Here is a 27,030-nt window from a genome sequence, read left to right on the forward strand (position 1 = left end):
CAGTGGATCCACAGCATGGGGAGAAAAGGACATTTTCTGAGCAGGATTTTTTCTGTCATTTTACACATTTATTTATTTAGGCTGGAAGATCAAAGTGCACCCGGTGGAAGTGCGGTGCAGGGGCTTTGTTGCCAGTACAACAGCAAAGCTGCTTAGAGAGAATGGGATCAGAGGACAGGCGCAACGGCAGGCTATAAGAGAACTAGCTGACACTGCTGAGAGGACCAGTCACTGGCTATGGTTAAAAAGGGCTGACATCACTTGGGCAGCTAAGGCAGTCAGCTAACCGCGAGAGAAAAGAAAATACTCTGCTCTTCTCCCCTCTGCTCTTCTTCCCTTTTTGGGAGGCAGTGGGGAGGTAGAGCGTACAGCCCGATCCGGCGGGGAGGTGTAGGAAGCCAGATCGGGCGCCCCACTTCCGGCTCTCCGCTCTGCTCTCTCCTATCTTGCTAAAATAGCAGTTTAGCCAGAGGTTAGGTTATGCTTTGTGCTGTTAGCTGCTTATTAAAAAGCACTAGTTACCATCTAGTACTGTTAGTGAATAAACCTCCTCTGTCAGAAACCTCTAAAAGCTCCCTTTTTCCTTTTACATCTCACCCTTGGTCAATATGGAACGCCAGGACTGCCATAATGAATTAATTAAATACACCATTAAATAATTAATTAAATGTGGCAATAATGAATTAAAATCGGAAATAATTAATTACGTAAATATTTACGACACATGTAATTGATTAATTATTGACACATTTAATTAATTATTGACATATTTATTTAATTAATGACATAATTAATTATTAACATATTTAATTAATTAATAACACATTTAAATAATTATTGACAGTTTTAATTCATTATTTAATGATTTATTTATTTAATTCATTTTGGCACTTTTGTCCCCTTCATCTCTCCCCTTGAAATAATTTTATCTGTCAGCCTCACCCATCAAACTAAGTGGGCGGGGTTAACGCTGCCATGCAGCTTCTCTAACATTTGATTGGTTGCCGTGCAAAATAAGTCAAGACAGGTCGATCCTAGATAATCGATTGCTTGTGTAGACTTGGGGCAGCCAGGTATCCCAGAATGCATTTCAAATCACAGGCAGCAATGGTGGTGGTGTAGTTTTAAAATACCCCGTTTTTCTGTCACCAACTACACTTTTAACAGTGTTTTAGCCACGAATGTCGCACCGTAATCTTCACACGTCTGGTCAGGTTGTCAACATAGAGCACGTTTGCAAAAGTGCTCAGATGTTTTCAGAGATGTCACTCGCTCTGCTAACAGTCAGCTGACAGAGTGCACCGAGCTCACAGCCCCGGTGTTCCAGCTTAACTGTTTGTTTGTTTTTTTAAGTTTTTTATAGTTTGTTTTTTTTTTTTTTTGTTTGTTTTGTTTTGTTTTTTTTTGGGGGGGGGTTACGTTAACCGGTTTGTTTATTCCACTCTCCGTGTTCCACATGTTGCATTCGCAGATTCTCATTTTCACCGAACGATCGTCTCTTTCCGCCTGGTCTTGTGTCTCTGTGCTTCTGTAACATAAAGAACGAGCTGACATTTTTCTCACGACACCAGCGATCAGCTCAGCAGACCCTCAGTTTACCTGCATGCATCCTCCTCCTCATCTGTCAGCTGTTTAACACCTGCTGCTAATTCAAGAAACACGCCCACGTTACCTGGTGATAGTCACAGTTTAACTGGGCAGCCGGCGCTCGATATAAAGCAATGTCAGCGCATTTTTCTGCACAAGATAAGTAAATATAGTGTTTTCCCCGAGCGCAGAGCTGCTGGAGCTTGTTTCCTTACAGAGCACTTTATAGGCGAACAGCTTCATCAGCGGCTGATGTCCGATCACTGGCACAGCTTTGAAACCTCACCTGAGTTTTAGCTCTCAGTGGTTAAACGCTGGACTTAATTCACTCAGGTTTTGTCTGTCGGGTCACGTTTACTTCGCTGTTTTATTTACAACTGAGCAAATCGGTTTGGCTGAGGTTAAAGTTACGTTTCAGAACTGCACAGTTTTACAGACGTTTAATGGTTCACATGTGTTAGACTGAACCATTCGCTTTTCTTTATCTGGTGTGTTTTGGATTTAACAGTGAATTTTGAGAGTAAACTGACTTATAAAATGTTTTAAAGAAAGAAAAGAGAAGGCGCATTTCCACCGAGAGGAGCAGAGTTTGCAACAGCGTGTTCATCATGCAGACTGCAACCTGGACAGAAATATTATATCATCTGTTTTTTAATAGTTATTCAACTGTATTCTAAGCACCAGCTGTCTGTTAGAATTTTTAGAGTTTACTTAACTAAAATAAATGAGGTTAACATATAATTTGTGTGATTTTTTTTCTCCTTTTTTTTTTGGTGTTTCGGTCATGTTATGTTTACCTGTCAAAGGCTTGTTAGAAACTATGAAACACATGGTGCAGACTTCTGGATGTTAGACGAAAACTAATACTGCTCATGAATGAGACTAAAGGCAGGAAGGTGTCCTTTAAAACTAAACATGTTAATAGGACCTCCCTGTTTATATCATAGTTTATGATATAGCACGTGTATTTCAGTAATAGCCTGCTGATTTCAGTGTAGTGGTGAACAGTCACACAGCTCACGTGGGCGTTATCTGTGATACTCCTTAACTATAATTTATCCAAGTTAACTTCAGTTAACCATTCAGACGGTTCTTTTGCAATGACAAGCATAAACACTCATGTTGCTGGTAGGTTTCCGCTGTGCCAGCTGTTTACATTACAGCTGCTTATGCAGTAACCATGGTAACCACGGACTCTGAGCGGCTGGATCGACGGAGGTCAGACAACAATTTTACATGTATGATCTTAAAACAGGACACAGCCACTATACGTGCTGGCCTCATATCAAATGTGAAGGCAGACTGAGTCTATGTTTGACGTTTTTTATATCTAATCTTCCTTTTCAAACATTTAAACAGCAGCGAGTCTGCAGCTGAGGGAATACAAACTCAAACTGTCCGAACAGGTTTGTTAATTTTGTGATTTATTAAATGTATAACTGTTATTCTAATCTGCTGCTGAGTCTCTTACGCTGATGAAAATGCAGAAAACACAGATCACACCTGTTCAACCAATCACTTTCATTCCACTTTGATCTGCGACAAACTGACGGTTCATCTCTGTTACAGTGTTGCGTTAGACTGCTATATTTTTGTGTTCTTTATGCTGTAGATTTTCACGTCTCTGGAATAGTTGGCAGTAATACGGATGATTTCCTGTAAAATCATATAGATATGAGCCGTGACATATTCGTAGATGACAGTTAGATAGTCAGCTGGGAAACTCTGTGTTAACTCATGGAGCTGAGGATATCGTGGATATGCTGACCTCGCTCCGTGGTGTACAGGGCCGTTTACCCTCATGATTAATATTCACAATAAAAATATTAGCCGAACATCATGAAGTCTGTATGTGTTTCATAGTGTCGAACAACCTTTGTACAGTTAAAGCCAGCAGTTACTACATGACGGAAACACCAACGTTATTTCTTTTATGCGTTTATACACAGGTCACGCTGATTACTGAACAAAAACCCAAAGATCAGCTGTTAATTGAATTTATTTGCTCTCTCTCCTCCTTAAACATGTTTTTAATGTTAGTTATAATTCAGAATTGGCGACTGAAACACGTAGGACACATAAGAACATCAGGAAACAAAACTCCGATAAATATAACCTCAGTAAAAAAAGTCAGTGTCAGCGGGGGTTATTACAGCTGTGTACCAGGCCTGCGCTTTGCCAGTGGCAATAACAGCTCGATTGCTTGCGAGGCGAGCGGGTCTATCCCACGCTTTGCCGTCAGACTGGGCAGACATCTCCGAAATCATTGAAGCACTTTTGCAAAGAGGCTGTATCTTGACAAACCGACCAGACACATGAAGATTAAACCACTACATTCTCGGCTAAAAAAATATTAAAACGGTATTTGGTGACACACAAACAGGGTTTTTCAAAGTTCAGTTCTGTTAGCTGCCACATGCCGGTTGTTGTGTGCTAAAACCAATGGCCACCAGGCCAAAGCAATGGTTTTGACTCGATCAGCGTTAACCCCGCCCCCTGAGTTTGATGGGTGAGGTTGACAGATAAAATGGGTGAGACCTGGTGAGACCAGAAGGAGTCAACTGTGCCAAAATGAATTAATTAAATACACCATTAAATAATTATTTAAATGTGGCAATAATTAATTAAAATGTAAAATAAATAAATACTTAATTAAATGTGTAAATAATTAATTAATTACATGTGTCGTAAATATTTATGTAATTAATTATTTCCAATTTTAATTAATTATTGCCACATTTAATTAATTATTTAATGGTGTATTTAATTAATTCATTATGGCAGTCCTGGCGTTCCATAGGGTCAACACACATTCATATGATGATGTTACCAGGCCTCTGGAGAACTCAAAGACATGCTGATGAGGTCATTTAGCCATTTGAATCAGCTGTGTTGGACCAAGGACACATCTAAAACCTGCAGGACACCGGCCCTCGATTCGCCACCCCTGCTGTAGTGGGAGGAAAAACACTCTACAAGACAACTTGATTTCGCTTTGATTTGTGAGTCTAAAAAACAGTTTTGCTGATCAAATTTAGTGATTTGTTGTAAATATCTTGAGAAGATTAGCCCAGACCAGAAAAATACTTTGTTTAAAAGTAAAAGTAAAAGTGACTGAGTTAGCATTAAGCACAGTTGCAGACCATGTAATTTTGTACCTGGCATCGTTTCTTACATTCAGGGTTCATACACCTTTTTCGGGGTCAAATTCAAGCACTTTTTAAGGACTTCCAGCTTTTCCAGCCCCCCCCCCACCAAAAAAAAGAATGCATGTTTCAATTCGCATCACCTCAGTAAGACCATATGAAAAGATAGTTATTTGTGGTGAATGAAATACAGTTACACTTTCCAGCACTTTTAAGCACCACATCTTGAATTCAAGCACTTTTCAAAACCTTGAAAAGACAACATTAAAATTCAAGCATTTTCAAGGATTTCAAACACCCATACGAACCCTGTACATTACTGTTTGCATCACAGAATCAAACACAGACAGAGAGTCATCATTAGCAGCTACAGAAAATCCATGTTGCTTACAGGAAGAAAAAGAGAGAAAAATATGAGAGGGGAAAGATGATAAGTCTGTGTGTGACAGAGAGTGCAGATTGTAGTACCTCAAAGGCTCGGTCCAGCTGGTTCATCTCTCTGAGCTGGTTCCCTTTGGAAAAATATAGCTCTGCTCTCACTGTCAGGTCACTGGGATTCTGCTGCAGGGCCTTGTCCAAAGCCTCCAGAGCCTGGAACACACACACACACACACACACACACACACACACTCTGCAGGTGAACAGACCTGTCGAACTCTACATGCTAGTCTGACTGTATGTGTGTGTAGGCTCTCGGTCAAATGTGGCAGTCTAAGGAGCTTGGAAAGAAAAACATCTGGACATCTTCAAGTTTCTTGAAGATGTTTGATGCAAGATGTTAGTGGGGATTAAAGTGCTCGGAAGGGGATCTCAAAACTGCATTGTAGGAGGCACTTGGTGTTGTAAGCCACCCCCTCTGTTCAAACATAGTCAATCACACTCCTTTTTTAAACCATGTGAACATTGGCATCCTTGAAAGAGTGACCGTTATCCTTTAAATGCAGACGTAGAGGTCTGAGCACTGCTCGCTGCATTACACAGCATACTCTGTTTCTGTTTGGGCTTGCTTTATGTGTGTGTTCCCTTTCTTTCCCTTCTGGCTTAGAGGGAACATTTTCTTCCCGGTGTTGTAGGGTCCTGATTACTCCAAGTTTGTGTTCCCGAGGATGGTGGGCGTCAAAGAGGAGATACTGGTCTGTGTGTGTTGGCTTTAGGTAAACGTCAATGTTGAGGTTTCCATGAACAGTGAAGGCATCAAAGTTTTTAAGAAAGTGCTATTACTATTTTGCTTGTAAATTAATAACTTCACCTGCAGTTTCTCAGTTCTTCTTTCTTGCTTGGTAAGAGAAATCTAGTCTTATCTAAGCTTGAACAAGTGCATTAGTATCAGGTTCAATGTCTGAGGTGAAAACGTTAAGTATAATCACAACAGCAAATGCAGGATCCGACTCCCATTCTGCCCATTCTGCATCTGAGAACTTCTCCCTCTCAGATCTGGACAACCATCAGTTGTAACAGCTGCCAGTTTGTCCCATTTCAGTCCAAGTCCATTCAGGCCTATCCGGTCACTTCCTTTAACTACTTACTTTCTGTCACAGTGCCTTTCATTGATTGCATTGCTGCTAGCTCTCCTGTAATCACAAACTTTGTCATTATCCTACTTACAAAAACTAATCAGCGGGCTGTGACATCACAGCTCTAGTCCAGAGCCAGGGAGAAAATGTCAAAATTGCTTGTTTATTAACTGAAGCTCCAGATCGTGAATTTGAAAACATTCTCAAATGCTTCTTTTTTGTTTTTGCTTTGTTTTTTTAAATCAGTGTATATTAACATGGCAGAGTCTACCAACGACTCTTTGATAAACTCTCTATGAGAGAAAATGTTACTGTTATGGTAAATGGTAAATGGCCTGTATTTGTATAGTGCTTTTCTAGTCCCTAAGGACTAAAAGCGCTTTACACGTTCAGTCATCCACCCATTCACACACACATCCACACACTGGTGATGGCAGCTACATTGTAGCCACAGCCACCCTGGGGCGCACTGACAGAGGCGAGGCTGCTGGACACTGGCGCCACCGGGCCCTCTGACCACCACCAGTAGGCAACGGGTGAAGTGTCTTACCCAAGGACACAACGACCGAGACTGTCGGAGCCGGGGCTCGAACCGGCAACCTTCCGATTACAAGACGAACTGCCAACTCTTGAGCCACGATCGCCTGTTATTTTGGGGCAGATTTTTGTAAGAAATTACAACTGAATCCTAATTTCCCATTGGCCTCATGGGATGGTCAGGGAGATGAGGATGATTTAGAATGCATAACAGCGTCTTACCCATATGTTAGGAGGTTTTTCTCCTACACATACACATCTACATACATATAAACTTACGTTCAGTCTTGTACTGTATATAAATAAGATTCTCTACCACCTTGGTTTGTGCAAGGCATACATTCATGTATCATCATTCAACACACGAATCATTACACTCCAGACTTGACTGATTGGTAAGATGTGCCGAAGGAGTGGCTGTTGCTGGGTTGTCTGCCAGACTGGAGGAGTCTTCCCAGCACCTCCAGACTACATGTAGGGATGGGTACCGGTAAATGGTAGTAACCAGACCGAAAAGCAGCGCACATTTCGGTGCTTTATTTCGGTGGTTCTTTTTTTTTTTCCCCTGAGATGTCATACACTTTGGATTCTAGCCAATCATTTTACCTTTCCAAGGATAGTAGGCGGGCCCAGGTACGTACGTTCTTTTAGAGCAGAGCTACAGATTAAAAATGCCCAAGGCGAAGTGGTCAAAAGTCTGGCTGTACTTCACAGCAAAAGATGCAAACTCAGCAGCAACAAGTGCTTTAAGGTGATACTGTGATACTGTCAAAGGAGGTAACACCTCGAATCTGATGAAACGCCTGGCGACGCATAGCGTTTTTTTAAAAGCCGAGAAATGTGCTGTGTTTGATAGCTTGCTGTGAGACCTCACACCGAGCACATCTACTGCGGGTGTGGTGCCTGTTATCGGACCCAGAGTTAGCAACATCCCCCAAGAACCCGAAGAGGAGAGTCCTGGCCCCTAGTAGCCTGGCCCCTGCCAGTGTAGCAGAAATGATGAGGATGATGATGCAGCAGCAGCCGTTCTTCTCTGCGTGAGTAGCTTCATGTTGTTCGTGTGTAATTTACGCTGAGTAGGCTAACCACGTTATTACATTAATGCATGTAAGGTGAACTAGCAAACATCATCATAGCTACATGCGGCTGTCTTCTTGTTTGATGGCAGGTACTCCCTTCACCCTGGCCAAAAATGACCAAAGAAAAAGTGGAAAACAGTTAAACATGAGAGGTTTTTGGACAAAGTTTGTGTTTTTTCCATTGTTTAAGCACTGCTTCCAGCCAAGAGTGATACCATATATGCCCCATAGCTGCAGAAAAGGCTACCATTGTTATCTTTTTACAAAAAAACAGCTACACATGAGAGGTTTTTGGACAAAGTTTGTGTTCTCCATTCTTTAAGCACCAGTTCGAGCACCGTTTAAGCACCGGCACAGTTTCAAAAGTACCGGTTTGGCACCAGTATCGGATAAAACCTAAACAATACCTAACCCTATCTACATGTCAAAGAATTCTTAGGCAAGATACCAATGCATCCTTGCAGGAGTCCACTCTGCAGGTGGGGGAGAGACATAGGAAAGGTGGAGAATAAACTTAACCTGGGTGTCTGTTGTCTTGTGTAGTATGGGAGACGATTGAATGTTGGGGTGGGTACAGTTTCCTCTGCGGTGGGGTAGGGTGGGCTGCCCCGGGTCCTGTGGGGCTTGGCAGTGCTACCGTAGGCCCCGGTCTGGATGGACCTGGGCTCCCTTGCCTTGGTGGGTACCAGAGGACGGGGGTGCCTACTGGGGCCAGCGGGGGAGCTGGCCCTAGGGAGGGGCATCCTCCCCTCCCTCCTTTTCCTCCCCATCCCTGGCTACCTCCCTCTTCCCGCTCCACCACACTCACCCACACAGGTAGGGCCTTGGGGTGCGGGTGTGTCACCAGGGTGCAGGGGAGACATTCCCCCCCCTCTGTCCCCTTCTGGCCACCTGTGCCTCAATTTTATCTCACAACTTAGACATCCACATTACTCACACTCTCATAACACACACATATATATATAGGGCCTTGAGGGTGGGCACGTTAACGGCGTCCAGTGGACGGTCTGTATACTCAAACCTACCTCTGGCACCGGTGCCCACCTCTCAATTTTAAATCCATGTAGACATTGAGGGTTCTCGGGAAGGGCCGTGCTGACACCTGCTGCTCTCTGGCAGCAGCAGCACCATGCTCTCCCTTGTTTTAAATGCACTTTAAACAACACGCAGCAACACTACACATGAGCGGGGGGAGGGAGGTATGGGGTCTTCACACACCCCCGTTCTCTGCTAGCCATCGGGGCGGGGGGGCTGGGAGGAGATGTTGGCTGTCCGATTGGCCTCCCTGCTGCTGCGGAGCCTGGGACGGTCTGCTTGCCTCCACCCCGGGGGGAAGGGTAACATCTCTTGGGTCTGGGTTCTGTCTCCCCCTCTGGGGGCGAGGGTACCTGGACCCGGGGTATAGAGCATGTTTGGGGAGTGTGATTGTGTGTACATGTCCAATCCTTACGTTGGGTGAGTGCTGAGTGTTTGTATATGTGTGCATGAGGGTGGGAATGCATGTTTGTGTCTGTGTGTGCCTGTTTGTCTGTGTCTATATGTCAGGTCGGGTCTTAGACTCCACCTCTCTGGGAACTCCCAGGCCCTCCAGGGCCTATCTCACCTCACCACACTCCCTGCCGGTGACTGATGCCCTCAGGGGTCGGTGCATTGGTGGTTCTTGGTGTCTGGGGCTGGGCACTCAGGTATGTACCGGCTCACTCCCGGTGGCTACCTGGCGGGGCCTGGCGCCTGTTGCTCAGTCAGGCCTCCTCCGGGGTGCGGGGGGCCCTCGGGCCTCCGGCCTCTGGGCCTGCGGCTCGGTTCACTCTGACACAGCTGGCTGCCGGCAGAGCCGGTGGGCACGCCGGTGCAGCCCCGTCTAGCTTCTGCTCGGTGGCTACTGGGTGATGCCTCGTCTGGGGATCCTCAGCCCTTCCCATGAGGGTGGCACGGATGCCCTCCGGTGGTCCTCCTTGGGCTCTCGCACTCTGGGGCCTCTGGATGTCTGGGGCCTGGATCTCCTCCATGCCTGCTTCATGCCCTGGGGGGCGGGGCTACGGCTCTCTACATCCTCTTGCAGACCATTACATGTGGAAACCATTTGAATACAAGCGCGCTGATCCACACAGGTGTGCACACGGGTGTTCACTGTTCGTAGACTTAAATTACACCTTTCTTGGCTGCTACTTCAAAGCACATTGTGCGCTGTCTGTCCTGCGTGCTGCACAACAACATTGAATATTTAGTATTTACTGCTGTTTACACTTAGCTAGATTAATGCGATGGTGTTGTGTTTAGTATGTTGCTTTGGGTTTTTTTGCTTGTTTTCTATTCTTCTTCTCTCAAAAGGTGATCCAGATTTTATTTTTTCTCCCCCCCTTTCTCACTGTCCCTCTCCCCTTCTGTTTTTCTTTTCCTTCCTCTTTCTTTCTCCCTTTCCTATCCCTGACTCATGTCTGTCCCGTCTGTAACAATTGAAAATAAAATAAAATAAATAATAAAAACAAAGGTCGATCAAATGGACCAATACGGCAATGCCACGATGATCCATTTGGCAAAATAAATCCATCGGGTATCCTTGTTGGTCTTCAGACAACAATTCTGACGGCTAAAGAACCAAATGGGACAGGCAAAAAAAAAAAAAAGATACCAATGCATCGGAGTGTCAGTGGATACAAGTGTCCTGATGACTCTTGTATGAATATTTTTGAGAGTGATTGCAGCTTGTACTAAAAAGTGCTTTGAGTGCTCAGTTGGAGTAGAAAGGCGCCATATAACTACCAGTCCATTTACCATCTCTTCTGTCAAACTGGGTCATAAACACTGACGGCCGTACACGCTGCTGGTGCTAACACAACAGATTCAGAAAGATCATTAGCAGTTGCTCTTATGTAAAGCAGACGCGATACCTACCTCTGTGTAGTTGCCACGCTTGCTGTAGATTGCAGACAGGAGGCGGTAACATTCTATGCAGTTGCCTTTTCTGGATATGACATCGAGCATCATCTTCTCTGCCTCTTTGGTACGACCAGCCATTGCTAAAACCTGAGCCTGAAACATACATAGAGAGTTTTTGTGTGAAACAAGTTATGGTTAGCACGTGGTCTCCTTTCCAACTAACGCACAAGAAACTAAATGCTATTCTTAGTAAGTCTGAGTATGTATGCCTACTCACGAGAGCCAGCCAGATGTCGGTGCTCTCCGGTTGCAGGGCCACAGCTTCTCTGTACACCTGCAAAGCCTCCTCGTAGCGACCTGTGTTGTAGTATAATGCTCCAAGTGGTGTCAGAATGTCCACCTTCCTTGTCACCTGCAGTGCCCTTCATACAAAGGTCAAAGGTCATGGTTTTCAATGGAGGGGATTAGAGACTCAATGGTAGACAGACTGGCATCTGAAAACAACTGTATTAAACCTCATTTACCCATTCACACATAATTCAAGAAAGCACTTTATTCTATGCATTTTAACCTTTTTTACTAATGGTTGGATGGATATCAGGGTTTCTGTGCAGGGGACTCGGACCTGTACATGACCCACTATATATACAAACTTGTTGTAAACCCTGGAGTACTTCATCTGAATGTCACAACTTTAAAGGGTCCCAGAAAGACGCCAGCTTTTTGATCCCCATAAGAAGATTATTCTCTTAACCCATCCTAAATATTAGGACCAGTGGGAACCTCCAGTGTTTAATTCCAGTTATAGGTCTATGCCTCGGTTAAGGACTCAAAGTTCCTCAAAGAAATCCTTGCATGAAGCAAAATTCAATTCAATTTCAATTTTATTCAAACAATGACAAAACACAACAACAGCAGGTGCCTCAAAGCAAAGTGATAACAACTGAGCAATCGTGCTTAAAAGTGTTTCAGTAATTTGATTGCCAATATCAATTTAATTTCTGGGTTCAGACTAGGACTGGGCGATATATCGAGTTTTTAAATATATCGATATGAGATGTGAGATGTGACAATATCGTTTATATCGATATAGTCTATGTTACGTTATAATTATACTTGTGGAGCTGCAAGTTTGCCTCTCTTTCGTCCATTTTTATTTTTAGCACCTGGCGACTCTTTTTGGCTTCTCATCCGTAAATACTCTGCATCTTTCACGTGATTCAGTTTATTTTAAAGAGTCTCAACAGGATCTTCAGCTTTATTGTGAAAGGTTAATATGCAAAACAAACAAGCAGACGGCGGAGCCATGCCATTGTTTTACTGTCGTTGTTGCTAACGGCAACACATAAAAACAGGCGCTTGTCCGTCCGTAGTGTGGTTATATTACATATAAGAGAAAGAGAACTTTAACAAATTAATAAAGCCACTACAGTGACCATCAAAACGATAAAAAAATATTCCCGTAAACAGTTTATTTTGCGACACCACGAAACAAACGACAGCGTAAAATGAAACGATAGACGTTTTTATATCGTCATCCGATATATATATCGTTATATCGAACTGCCCTATGCTCAGCGTCTGTTAGTTTACATTTTGACTGCACAATTGTGAGCTTTTTGTTATGGACAAAAACAACATTGTTTTATTTTATTTATGGAGCATTATTATTTAATAAATGCTGATAATTTATTTCTGAGTAATTTTTTCTTGTACATCTGCGCTGTATGTTAATAAAAGTGCCTGTGTGAGATCTGGGACACAGCTTTGGCGAAGAACTCTCTTTTTGTTCTTACTTTATGGCTTTAAAAAAATATCGAGATATATATCATATATCACCATCCAGCTAAAGAATATCGAGATATGAATTTTGGGCCATATTGCCCAGTCCTAGTTCAGACCACAAGAACAACCCGCAGAAAGAGGAGTCTCTCTCTGTCTGTGCTTCACTCCATGCTATGTCTCTCTCTGCTGTCTGGTATTCCAGCACGCAGTGTAACTAAACTGATTTCTTTTGACACATATCTTTTCCCAGAACAAGTGTATGAACAGAGAGACGCATAAAAAGGCTCAGCAGGATCGCCCTGAAGTGCACTCACACATAGACTTTAACTATGTTGTCGTTTCTTCCTTTGAAAGAGAACAAAGGCATTAAACCTGTCGCTCCAAGTGTCCCACTTTTGAAGAAATTTCTTCCTGCTTCGTCATTCGAGCTGGAGTTTATCATCTGTCCCATCCATTTTCCACAGACACTGACTGATGCCGTGCACAAGAAAAAAACCCCTCTAACCTGTTACTCGAACTGCTGTTTGGGAGGGGGAGGCCAGCAGCAGGAAAATGACTGGGAGGGTGATGTAAATCCATAGTTTATGCAATCGTTTTCACACCTTACCTCATGTGATTAGGTAGAGGACCAATAGGGCGTCCAGGCCCCTCTTAGGGACACACACCCATAGGGCTTAAAATCTGGAACTGTTCACCAGTTGCTCTCAGAGCTGAAGAAGCTCCTTGAAATGAAACTTAAAGTAGTCCAGACGCTTTTCTTTCTAAGCTCCTGGATGACTGAGAACCTTCACAGACATATTCTCTACAGAAAGGGGAATTTCACTGGTCTGTCCCAGTTAAGGTGAAAGTGGGCTGTATGTGGCCCGCGAAATGAGTTTGATGGCCCAGTCTACACAATGAGCCAAGATGTCATCTAGGAAACATCTAGAACACCCAAAAGTTTGTGCTTGGATTCTATTTGGTGATTTCAGTGTCCCTGGTAACTTTTCTGGTTTGAGTTTCTAGTATTCAGTGTGAGAGTTTTTCTCAGCAAATAAAACTTCTGCTTTGAGTTTACCTTTACACGTACAAGTCCTGCATTTGGGCCTGCCACAGCACAAACCTCAACAGATACTGATCCAAAAACAGCTGCCCTCACAGGTGATATGTTACATAGCAAAGGGGGACTGGATATCGGCATGAAACAACACTCAACAACTTCAGGAAAAGCATTTTGGAAAAAGAAACGTGCTTCGATGACTCTTCATCATTCATTTGTATGACCTGGAATTTATAGATACAGAGCAATATTGGTGGAGGCAGCTACAGTTGTAGCCACAGCTGCCCTGGGGCAGACTGACAGAAGGCTGCCATATCGCGCCATCGGCCCCTCTGGCCATCACCAGTAGGCGGTAGGTGAAGTGTCTTGCCCAAGGACACAACGACCAGGACAGAGAGAGCAGGGGATTGGTTACAAGTATTCTAGCACGATGTGTAAGTAAACTGATTTCTTTTGACACATTTCTTTTCCCAGAACAAGATTAGAGAAATGTATAAATGTCACGGTCCTGGGTCGGTGACAGTGTTTTGAATTTCGTACTATTAGTGATCTTCGATTTTCATCGTGGCTTATGACTGCTAGTGTTTTGGTTTCTGTTTTGTATTTCTAGATGATCTCTAGTTCTTAGGTTTTGGTTCCTGTGCCCCTCATGTTTAGTGTAGGTTTAGTTCTGTCATGTTTATTTTCTTGTTCCCCAGTCAGTCGTGTTTCATCTTGCAGTTTGTTACTCCTGTCCCTGTGCTCCGTGTTCCCTTTGTTCAGGGTCTAGTCCGGATTGGATTTTTGCTTCTATTATCCTTTTTACTACAGTGCAATAAAGATGCCTCTTTTAGTTTATCATTCTGTCTCCGGGGCCTGCGTTTGGGTCCTACATCGTGCCTGCCACAGCACACCATGACAATAAAAAGGCTCGACAGGATCGCCCTGACGAGCACTGGCAAAGACTTTTGCTCCTTTTCACGAGAAGAAATGTGTTAAACTCGCCACTCTGAGTGTCTAATCATATGAGAGAGTTTTTCTGACAGGAGCTGAACAACAGAGTTTTGTAAGGCTCTGTCGAGTGTATTCCTGTCGTGCACTGAGGATTCTATTATTTTTGGATCCTGTCAATTCTGAATGTTCTGAACATGTATGTGAAACTCATTTTTAGCCACACGGCAGCACAGATAGGTACTTTTGCTGACAGATACTTTTGTTCTTCTTAGAAAAACTATTTTGCTCACCTTTTGTACCAAGACTCAGCTTCTTTATTCTCATTGGACGATCGGAGCAGACGGCCCAGGTTTACCATGGCTACGTAATGTGCCGGTTTGAGTCGCACAGCTTGCTGGTAGTGAGCAGCTGCCCGCTGTCCTTCTCCTGGGGGAAACGAAAGTGTAAGAATGAATGAAAAGAGGGAGGAAAGGAAAGAAGTGTTATGGGGAGGAGTGAATTAAAGAGCACGCTGGTGTGTCACTTCCTATCAGTGAAGAACATTGGCATTGTATTAATTTGCAACCCCATCAGCAGCCGCAAACTACCGTAAACAATTTCAGTTGCTGCAATGACATTTCTGCAAAATGGACTTTGATGTAGGGTGTCTTTTGAATTTAACCCTCTGTAGGTTGATAATTTTTTTATTTCCATCGAACAATCTCCAAAAGTTGATTCTGTTCATCTGGTCGTAGCGTTTTCAGTGGTACAGTACATTTGCATAATGACTGAAACTAGCACCTCCAAGCTCATTGTTCCTTTAGTGGGCTGGTTTCAGTCATTGTGCTGTACTGTTTATAAGATTGGGGAAAACTTCAGTCAGCTGAGACTGAAGAAGCCACTTGGATGAGTGATGAAACATTTCTCCCACTGAAAATGTCCAGATCAACAGAATCAACCTTTGGAGATTTACTTACCTGATTGAGAATGCATTGAGACGTCCATCAAACAATGTTTTTTGAGCAGTCTATAAGCATATACTTTGTGAAAAAGGGCAAAACAGTCAAAATATTGACCAGTACAAGTAGCTCTCTGTCCATGTTTTTCTTTCTCAGTCCCTCTTTTATTTCCATTCTGTTCTCTTTCTGTTAATACATATGCAAAATATGCGGTATAATATATGGTAATGCTCAGCCATTATGTTACCACATTGTCCCTAGCATTTGACAGACTCGGGTCTGTTTTTTAGCACAAACTTTTATTTTGGAGAGATAATCTCATACAATTCTTCCACTGAGTGGACCCGAGTGTCAAGGGGCTCGGTCCGTGACCCAGCATTTTTGAGTTTTTTTGTATTTTTATTGCTTATTATATATTGATATAATGTTAAGTTCTAATATCATAATTAGTTTGTCTTCATTGGGTTTTTGCCTAGTTTATGTTTCTTCTGTGTCTCCTTATTTACTAGTCTTCCTGTCCTCTGAGTGGTTTGTTTTACTTTAAGTTACAGTGGCTTGGAAAAGTATTCGGCCCCCTTGAACTTTTCCACATTTTGTCACATTACAGCCACAAACATGAATCAATTTTATTGGAATTCCAGGTGAAAGACCAACACAAAGTGGTGCACACGTGAGAAGTGGAACGAAAATCAGACATGATTCCAAACATTTTTTACAAATAAATAACTGCAAAGTGGGGTGTGTGTAATTATTCAGCCCCCTGAGTCGTAGAACCACCTTTTGCTGCAGTTACAGCTGCCAGTCTTTTAGGGTCTGTCTCTACCAGCTTTGCACATCTACAGACTGAAATCCTTGCCCATTCTTCTTTGCAAAACAGCTCCAGCTCAGTCAGATTAGTCGTTACCCTTGTATCTAAGTCCTCTGCGTCCCTCTGTTAAGTGTCAGGTCGTCTGCTCGCCTCATGTCTATGGATTTTTCATGTTTTGTCAAGTCTGCGTTTTTCATGCTTCTGTTCAGGTTCATGTCACAGTTTTCTTGTCTTGTTCTAGCTGTTCCCAGTTTAGGTTTATTATTCTTTGCCTCAGTTCGCCTTTGCCTTTGTTTTTGTTATCACCCTAAATAAACGGTTTGCCTTATGTTACACTTCATTTTTTGAGGTATGAACCCGCTTTTGGGTCCACACCTCAAACACCCCCAGGTGCTCCGCCGTGACATAGAGGTGCTTTATATATGTATTTTTCGTTTTTCTTCCACCAGTTTAATATTTGATTACCAAAGGGCCAAATACTTACATTCATTTTTTGAAATTGTTGCTAAATGTGAATTTCTCTGGGGTGTTAATCAGAAGCCCACTCAAATTTTGATACAGTATAGATTATTATATTAAGGCTCAGTTCTCTGGCTGTGGGTTCATTTTTAAAATTCTGAAAGGAAGAAAAATGAAGTCCTTTAAAACAGGCTTATATATGGTCAGTGTTTGAATCTTTTAGTTAAAGTAAGCCTGCGTTTGGAAAACTGGAAGGTTCAACTCACCCGTATCCACCAGAAACACGCCGTAGTTGTTATGCAGGTCGGAGCTGTCGGGACAGTTCTCTATACCTTTTAAATAAACTTCATTGGCTTCAGAAAAGCGTTTCTGTGGGAGAACAAAGAACAATCAGAAAGGATTAAAAAGAGTTACAACAGCCTTTCAGGCACAGTAATAGAATGTGATACATTACAATGTATGTACATTTTTGTTTGTGGTTTGAGTTACCTGTTCAGCATAGAGTGATGCCAAACTGGAGTAAGCATCAGCAAAATGTGGACCAAAGCGAATCGAGTCCTTGAGCAGAGCCTCAGCTTCTTTCTCCTTCCCCTGAGATCTGTAGACATCACTCAGCATTAGCATCATTATCATCATCATCAATTCCATTAACAGCATTTTTATCATTATATCCTCATTATCATAATAACAGCAATACTCTGTTATCGTCATTATATAGTGTTTTTCAACTCTGAGTGCTCAAAGTATTTTGTTTCTACAAGGAGGAGATAGCTCAGTAGGTAGAGTGTTTGCCCCATGAACCCACAGGGGTTCAAATGCACCGAATACTGCTCCCCCGGCGCTGTGTTGGCGGCTTCTTGAGGAGAGCCTTAATTTCAGGATTTATCCATGGCTGGAGGTCATCCTCCAAAGGGCTGCAAAGGTTGTCCCACACAGTAGAACGGAAACAGTCCCTCATAGCCTCTTCAGTCTCTGCCGACTATTTCCTAACTGTGCCTTTCACAACTGGTTCTCTGTGTACTAGAGGTTTATACACAGGCTGGAGATGAACCAGGTTGTGATCTGAGCCCCCCAGGGGAGCAAGAGGTGATGAGCTGTATACCTCCTTGGTGTTGGCATACAATAAGTCCAATGTTTTATTGTCTCTGGTGTGGCAGGTAACATACTGGGTGAAGGTGGGGAGAGTGGAGGACAGGGAGATGTGATTAAAGTCCCCAGAGATCAGGAAAAGGGCCTGAGGGTGCTGTGTTTGGAGTCTGCTGGTTACAGTGTGCAGGACCTCGCAGGCTGCTGCAGCGCTAGCAGAGGGCGGGACATACACAGCTATCACAATGACATGTGTAAACCTTCATGGTTTACACACAGATAGTACGGTCTCATGCTAACCGCTAGCAGCTCAATGTCCTTACAGCATAGCGTCTCTTTGATAGATAGATAGATAGATAGATGCCCAGAGTTACACCATCTATCGTTCACAAACACAGCCAGACCCCCTCCTCTCTTCTTACCACTCTCCGTTGTTCTGTCGGCCCGGATCAGATGAAAACCATCCATGTTTACGTGTGAGTCCGGAGTTAGCGCAGTTAGCCACGACTCTGTGAAGCTGGATTTAAAAACAACCACTGATGTAGACTGCCTGATGTGAAGAGGAAGATCGTTCCAAAGCTTCGGGCCACCATAGAGAATGCTTGGTCTCCTCTAAGTTTCAGCCATGATTTAGGGACTGAAAGCAACACCTGCTCATGAACAAGGGGGGGCACAGGGCAAATATACCCTGCCAGACCAATTAAGGATTTAAAACCACTAAGAGGATTTTAAATTAGATTCTAAATTCAGTTCAAAGCCAGTGTAAAGAGGCTAGAACCAGAGTAATGTGCTCAAATTTTCTTTTACCCGTTGTGTCACAGATCACACCCAGTGGCAGGAGACACAATGAAAACAGCAATGGCCCAAGAATAGATCCCTGCGGTACGCCCCATAGCAGAGGGGCCACAGAGGATGAAGCCGAACCCAACTTAACAGAAAAGCTCCTGTTAGAGAGATATGATTTTATTCACCAAAGTGCCAAGATGGAAAATCCTACACAATGCTGTACTCGAGACCAGTGTTGGTCAAGTTACTTGTTAACTAATTACTGATTACTTCCCCAAAAAAGTAATCCCGTTACTTTACTGATTACTTATTTTCAAAAGTAATTAACTACTTAGTTACTTAGTTACTTTTTAAAAACACGATTTACAACCTGAAGAGGTGATAAAGCGATAGATCTTTCAGCCCAATTCTATTTTTTCTGCATAATCCATCATACAAAATGTAATCAAATGGAAAAGTCTCTTTTTTAAAATCTTGTTTTATCAGTTTTAATCTTTTAACACGATTTACAACCTGAAGAGGTGATAAAGCGATAGATCTTTCAGCCCAATTCTATTTTTTCTGCATAATCCATCATACAAAATGTAATCAAATGGAAAAGTCTCTTTTTTTAAATCTTGTTTTATCAGTTTTAATCTTTTAACTTTATGCATCAAGCAAAAATTTAATTATATGCACCATTCTCTGACTGGAAGAAATTTGTTTAACATTTAAACCTATTTTCTGCACATTCCAGCACATAAAATAATTTTTTTTGTGTTTACACTCACTCTTTCAAATAGATGCAAGTAAAACGCAGCAGAAAATAAATAAAGTCAAAGACTCAGCGGTCCTGTTGCTCTATTTTAACCTGTAAAGCAGGACTGGGGGTAGGCGGAGGTTTACCCTGGTGCAGGTGTGCCGCGGTCAGTGGAAGAATCCGCGAGTTTCTCTGTGAATTTCCCATTACGTCGTTGCGCACTCTGTGCTTGCTTGGAAGTTTAGGGGTTTTTTTGGCTGTAAAAAGTTTTCTTCCCACGCACAGCGGACGCTAATGTTTTTGTCACTTTTTATGGAATCAAACTCAAAGTAAGGTCAGTACTTCCACGCTTTCAACGCTGCACGCTCATACTCTCTCCCACAATTGATATATGATCCATTGTTGATATGCACACAGCTGTTGTCACAAACAGCGCACTCGCTTACGTCACTGTCATGAGACATTCTTGCAAAAAAAAAAAAAATCATGGTTTTAGTAACGCAGTAACGCAGCGTTCCTACGGGAAAGTAACGGTAATCTAATTAAAAGTAATCAGATTACAGTAACGCGTTACTGCCCATCTCTGGTCGAGACATCAGCAGGTCATGATGCACAGTGTTGAATGCAGCAGTCATATCCAATAAAACAAGCACTACATGCTTACGACAGTCCATCGCTAACAGAATCTCATTCAGGTCTTATCTTGGTGCTAACCAACTCTTCATACAGTGGATCCAAAATCTACTCAAAGCGTTTCACTTGTTCCACATTTTGTCATGTTGCAGCCTTATTCTGAAATTAAATTCTTGTAAATTTATTAAGAATAAAAAACTAAAAAAATACCACATACAGCCTTTGCCATGAAACTCAAGACTGAGTTCAGTTTTAAAACTAAACTCAACTGAACTCAACTTTTCAGAGCTGAGGGAAAACAGAAGCTTTAAGCAGGAATTGAATGTTGCTGATGGAACAATAAGGCATAGTAAATAAATTCAAAAAAGTTCCCAAAAGTTCAACGTTCAAACCAAAATTAGAAAGTAGTGATGAGTGGTGGTCACGTTTCAACCTTGTTGTTTGTGTATCTCTTACTTAAAGAGGTTTCCCAGGTTAAACAGAGCTCGGTTGTGCTGAGGGTTGGTTTCCAGTGCTTTCCTGTAGTACATCTCTGCCTCCTCTGGGCTGCGAGTCAAAGTGCCAAGATTATTCATGGCGCTGGCATGACGGGGGTATAACCTGAGAGCAGAGGAGGATGCTATTGATCAAGAACATTTTGTATAATCAGCATTGGAGAATGCTGGAAAGCACACTCCAATTAACTGATAATAGTCTTATGTGTCAACAACACTTGCCCTACCTGAAACTTTGCGCATATGTGAATCTTATGACACGCTCTGAAGCCATGTTTCATCCCCTCATGAAGCTTTTTATGAGGAGGCAAATTTTTAACACGTCAGTGGTGGCTTCAGAGCAAGTTAAACACGTATATATCTCTGACTGCCATCTACATACTCGTTCAAGTAAAGGACGCAACTTTCATACAAATGAAGTTATTGATATGTCAATGTTACTCACCAGATTATAAGGCACACTGTCAATTTTTGAGAAAATTAAAGGATTTTAAGTGCACCGTATAGTGCGGAAAATACAGTAAGTAAAATTGAACTGAATTTACTAAGAATTACATTATTGGGAGCCCCCAGCAGCCTAAGCCTAAAGCAGCATATAGTTAGGACCAGCCCTAACTACATGCTTTGTCAAAAAGAAAAGTTTTAAGTTTGATGGTGAAAATACAGGGAGTGCAGAATTATTAGGCAAATGAGTATTTTGTCCACATCATCCTCTTCATGCATGTTGTCTTACTCCAAGCTGTATAGGCTCGAAAGCCTACTACCAATTAAGCATATTAGGTGATGTGCATATCTGTAATGAGAAGGGGTGTGGTCTAATGACATCAACACCCTATATCAGGTGTGCATAATTATTAGGCAACGTCCTTTCCTTTGGCAAAATGGGTCAAAAGAAGGACTTGACCGGCTCAGAAAAGTCAAAAATAGTGAGATATCTTGCAGAGGGATGCAGCAGTCTCAAAATTGCAAAGCTTCTGAAGCGTGATCATCGAACAATCAAGCGTTTCATTCAAAATAGTCAACAGGGTCGCAAGAAGCGTGTGGAAAAACCAAGGCGCAAAATAACTGCCCATGAACTGAGAAAAGTCAAGCGTGCAGCTGCCAAGATGCCACTTGCCACCAGTTTGGCCATATTTCAGAGCTGCAACATCACTGGAGTGCCCAAAAGCACAAGGTGTGCAATACTCAGAGACATGGCCAAGGTAAGAAAGGCTGAAAGACGACCACCACTGAACAAGACACACAAGCTGAAACGTCAAGACTGGGCCAAGAAATATCTCAAGACTGGTTTTTCTAAGGTTTTATGGACTGATGAAATGAGAGTGAGTCTTGATGGGCCAGATGGATGGGCCCGTGGCTGGATTGGTAAAGGGCAGAGAGCTCCAGTCCCACTCAGACGCCAGCAAGGTGGAGGTGGAGTACTGGTTTGGGCTGGTATCATCAAAGATGAGCTTGTGGGGCCTTTTCGGGTTGAGGATGGAGTCAAGCTCAACTCCCAGTCCTACTGCCAGTTTCTGGAAGACACCTTCTTCAAGCAGTGGTACAGGAAGAAGTCTGCATCCTTCAAGAAAAACATGATTTTCATGCAGGACAATGCTCCATCACACGCGTCCAAGTACTCCACAGCGTGGCTGCAAGAAAGGGTATAAAAGAAGAAAAACTAATGACATGGCCTCCTTGTTCACCTGATCTGAACCCCATTGAGAACCTGTGGTCCATCATCAAATGTGAGATTTACAAGGAGGGAAAACAGTACACCTCTCTGAACAGTGTCTGGGAGGCTGTGGTTGCTGCTGCACGCAATGTTGATGGTGAACAGATCAAAACACTGACAGAATCCATGGATGGCAGGCTTTTGAGTGTCCTTGCAAAGAAAGGTGGCTATATTGGTCGCTGATTTGTTTTTGTTTTGTTTTTGAATGTCAGAAATGTATATTTGTGAATGTGGAGATGTTATATTGGTTTCACTGGTAAAAATAAATAATTGAAATGGGTATATATTTGTTTTTTGTTAAGTTGCCTAATAATTATGCACAGTAATAGTCACCTGCACACACAGATATCCCCCTAAAATAGCTAAAACTAAAAACAAACTGCAAACTACTTCCAAAAACATTCAGCTTTGATATTAATGAGTTTTTTTGGGTTCATTGAGAACATGGTTGTTGTTCAATAATAACATTATTCCTCAAAAATACAACTTGCCTAATAATTCTGCACTCTCTGTAGAGACTGTGTCTGGCTCCCAAATCATGGACTGGGAGCTGGATCCATAGGAGAGGGACCTGACAGCTGAAGGCTCTGCCTCCCATTGTACTTTTAAATACCCTATAACCCACAAGTAAACAACCCAGCTAAGAGCAACGCGGTCTGTTGGGGTGTCACAGTACGATGAGGTCTTTAAGATAAGATGGTGCCCGATTATTCAGAATCAGAATACTTTATTGACAAAGTATTTGCTTCATATCTTTACATGTATACATTTCATAAATGTATACATGTAAAGTCATTTATTTATACATAAAATGTTGAGGCTAAATCAGATGTGTTTTGACCATGGACGACACAAAATATGGGGGAAGCTTCTTGGTTTAGAAAGTGAAGCCAGCAGAGTGGAAAGCTGTCCACATTAGTATCACTTTATCCAGCATGGGTTGTGTGTTTTTTACTGTACTTATGTATTCCTCTAATGTCCATTGCTCGCTTCCATAGAAGCAAAAGTATGTTTTGTGCAAAAAAAACAACAAAAAAAAACCTGAGGGCAGTGGTGTAGTGGTGAATTGCCTCCTGGTGCCGACCGGCGTCTTTCAGGAAGTTGGCATAGTTGTAGTGGACTTTGGCATTGTGAGGCAGCGTCTGGATACCAGAACTACAATAAGGAAAAAGAGCATGTGGGAAAAAAACACTTTTTGAGGAAAGTTCTCTGCAAACTGAGCAAATGTGCAAATTTGGTTTGATGAGTGTGACAGTACTAGTCTGTGGTAACTGAGCAGTGGCTAAATTCTAGGAGCTCACTGGTCCTATAATTTAATAAACGTCATAAATAAATAACTCTGAGATACTGATATCTTTGGCATATGCATTGTGACTGGATACAACATTAGAGCCACCTGCCTAGTCCTGTGTATGTAACCTTCATTCCTGGTGCAGGACACCAGGCTGATGTGTCCTTGATCCAACACAGTTGATTCAAACGGAAAAATGACCTCAACATGGCTGTATCCCAATTCAGGGTCTGCAGCCTTAAAGGCCGCATTTCACGTCACAGCGACGCGACGAAGGCTGTCCCAATTCAAAGGCTGCACAAAATGCAGCCCTCAAATGCGTCCTTCGTTTCCCCGGATTTGAAGGATGGGTCCGTGTATCCTCCATGGCCCAACATATCCCAGACTTCATAGCGCGGCGGTGGGTGTGGATAATTTTGCCGGAAAAAAACGGCGGACGGCTGAAGCGGGGCGGAAGAAGAGTAAACTTTCAAAAGTAAGTACTGAATATGATGTCACTTATTTATGTGCGAATGTTTAATAATGAAGAACATTAAACATGACTGTTGGCCACATGTCGGCAAAGTTATGTGACGTTAGAGATGTTTGTACTAACTTGGTTTTAAAGCCTTTACTCAGTCATATATCCACAAACACAACAAGCTGAAAGTCGGTGATGCTGCTCGGTTTGCAGTCCTGAATATCACGGCACAAGCAGGATTCACTGCACTGTTAATGTTAGCTATGTTATATTGCTGCCTCTGTTCGGTGGTGTCGAGCCAAACGGACTTTAACGTGTGTTTGAAAGAGCTGACGGTTCACTCGTTAAGCTGAAAGAAAGATGCTTTAATCACAGCAGTCACACATGTGTCCACTGCACCATCTGGGACTCTTCTTGTTTACACTCGTAATAACACAAACACTAAATCCTGCTTCTCTGTGCTGTTGTGTAGCAGTGTGTACACCTGAGACTGTCACCTGTCTGTCTGTCCTGCACTCTCTCTCTGTTTCTTTCTCTCTGATTGTGGAATAAAAGTATGAACATGTGTTTATAAGTCACACTTGTGTTTGAATCCTGCAGCTTATCACACATTTGATTTCCATGTGTGACGACTGCAAGTGTCCAGAGTGAGGACAGACTGAGGGACCCACTGCTGTACATCATCTGTGAGGCTTTGCAGCCCTGATGATCCACCAGGACAAACTCAGCAGTGTGTGAGGAAGAGGAGGAGGAAGAGCCAGCAGCAGCTGACAGATGGAGAGAATAGACAGACTGTTCCCTGTTTGTGAAGGACTGCTAGGAAAGTTTAACATAACTAACTGTCTGTGCTGAATCAGTCTTATTAGGTAATGTTCAAATAATGTGATCATCCCAGTGTTTTCAGTGTGGGAGAAAGTACTCAGGGCCTTCAAGTTACACACTATGAAAGGCAGCAACAAGTTTATATGTAAGCACTGAGCCAAATTTAGTAATGCCAACATATCTTTGAGTGAAGATTTAAGGTGATAGGAAATTTAAATAACTTGAATATTTGCTGCAGCTCAGTATTTGACACAGAGTTCAAGTTCACTGCTGTAATAAATCATAATGATTAATATAATAACTTTAATATTGGCCATATTATATTTACATTACCACAGTGAGATAACTTTAATCTCATGAACAACATGAGCTAATTGTTATTTACTAGCTAATCTTAAATGACTGTTCAGTACAGAAATGAAGCCCAACAATCATGTTTTACAGTCCTGTGGTCTCAGCCTCAACTAATCACACAAAGCTCATGTAGAAGCAAACAAACAAATGAACAAATATTTTCTCCTTCATTTCTGTCAAACAAAGCTGTTTGAAACGTTTCCAGCTGTTAGTGTCATAGTTGCTAGGCAACCTGAGCAGTGCGGGGAAGGTTAGACCGTCCCATTTCACAAGCCTCGCACTTCCGACCTCAGCAGTCTTTGAGTGCGCGGCCCTTGTGGACCGTTAAGGCTGCAGACCCTGAATTGAGATACAGCCATGTCTTGAAGTTCTCCAGAGGCCTGGTAACGAACTAATCATGTGATTCACGTGTGGTGACCCAGGGTGATGTCCCCCCGACCCCTGCTCTAAAACATAAAGCAGATATTCAGCTTTTCACTCAAAATGTTAAACACAAACTAGTAATGGTTAGAATTTTCAACTACAACTACAGTGGGGCAAAAAAGTATTTAGTCAGCCACCGATTGTGCAAGTTCCCCCACCTAAAATGATGACAGAGGTCAGTAATTTGCACCAGAGGTACACTTCAACTGTGAGAGACAGAATGTGAAAAAAAAAAATCCATGAATCCACATGGTAGGATTTGTAAAGAATTTATTCGTAAATCAGGGTGGAAAATAAGTATTTGGTCAATAACAAAAATACAACTCAATACTTTGTAACATAACCTTTGTTGGCAATAACAGAGGTCAAACGTTTACTATAGGTCTTTACCAGGTTTGCACACACAGTAGCTGGTATTTTGGCCCATTCCTCCATGCAGATCTTCTCGAGAGCAGTGATGTTTTGGGGCTGTCGCCGAGCAACACGGACTTTCAACTCCCGCCACAGATTTTCTATGGGGTTGAAGTCTGGAGACTGGCTAGGCCACTCCAGGACTTTCAAATGCTTCTTACGGAGCCACTCCTTTGTTGCCCGGGCGGTGTGTTTTGGATCATTGTCATGTTGGAAGACCCAGCCTCGTTTCATCTTCAAAGTTCTCACTGATGGAAGGAGGTTTTGGCTCAAAATCTCACGATACATGGCCCCATTCATTCTGTCCTTAACACGGATCAGTCGTCCTGTCCCCTTGGCAGAAAAACAGCCCCATAGCATGATGTTTCCACCCCCATGCTTCACAGTAGGTATGGTGTTCTTGGGATGCAACTCAGTATTCTTCTTCCTCCAAACACGACGAGTTGAGTCTACACCAAAAAGTTCTACTTTGGTTTCATCTGACCACATTACATTCTCCCAATCCTCTGCTGTATCATACATGTGCTCTCTGGCAAACTTAAGATAAGATAAGATAAAACTTTATTAATCCCTCGGGTGGGTTCCTCTGGGAAATTCGATTTCCAAAAAAGCACAGCACCGACAGAAGTTACAGTTACAGAATGTTATATATATATATATATATATATATATATATATATATATACACACACACACACATACACACACATATATAAATACAGAGACAAATATAAATAAAATATACAAAGGGGATCAATAGAATAAATAGGAATAAAAAATAAAAATACAAGTGATGTCACGGACCCGGTGCCGGGGACTCGGGGTTCGTGAACAGTGTGGACCTTTATTGTTATTAGTGTATTGGATGTATGTTTGCTGCACTGTGCTCTTGTGTTCCATGCTGGTGTGTGTGTGTGTGTGTGTGTGTGTGAGGCTGGAGGATGAAGGACAGCCACCTGCAGGCCTGATGGGTGTGGCCCTGCCAGCTGCTGGTCACGCCTAGCTTACCACACACCTGCTTCTGATCAGGATCGTCGGGGGAGCTACTTAACAGAGCGATGGAGCTTCCTCCGGCGCAGGATCGTTGAGTTAGACTCCATGAGGACAGCGGA

General features: G+C 42.6%; 1 protein-coding gene across 1 annotated transcript in view; it reads right to left on the reverse strand.

The window, feature by feature from the left end:
• Positions 1 to 27,030, reverse strand: part of tmtc1 (transmembrane O-mannosyltransferase targeting cadherins 1) — a 94,125-nt gene that overhangs the window by 5,204 nt on the left and 61,891 nt on the right. Inside the window, exons 10-17 of the mRNA XM_085251029.1 lie at positions 23,199 to 23,312; positions 20,406 to 20,549; positions 17,195 to 17,303; positions 16,972 to 17,074; positions 14,791 to 14,926; positions 11,021 to 11,165; positions 10,759 to 10,896; positions 5,202 to 5,324 (exon numbers count right to left, since the gene is read on the reverse strand). Coding sequence (XP_085107155.1) covers positions 5,202 to 5,324; positions 10,759 to 10,896; positions 11,021 to 11,165; positions 14,791 to 14,926; positions 16,972 to 17,074; positions 17,195 to 17,303; positions 20,406 to 20,549; positions 23,199 to 23,312 — 1,012 coding nt within the window. The remainder of the gene's footprint in view (positions 1 to 5,201; positions 5,325 to 10,758; positions 10,897 to 11,020; positions 11,166 to 14,790; positions 14,927 to 16,971; positions 17,075 to 17,194; positions 17,304 to 20,405; positions 20,550 to 23,198; positions 23,313 to 27,030) is intronic.

The sequence above is a fragment of the Mchenga conophoros genome, linkage group LG17, assembly GCF_057382185.1.
Source record: "Mchenga conophoros isolate Kocher_MC1m ecotype Shallow Benthic linkage group LG17, M_conophoros_male_GT1.1, whole genome shotgun sequence".
NCBI lineage: Eukaryota > Metazoa > Chordata > Actinopteri > Cichliformes > Cichlidae > Mchenga > Mchenga conophoros.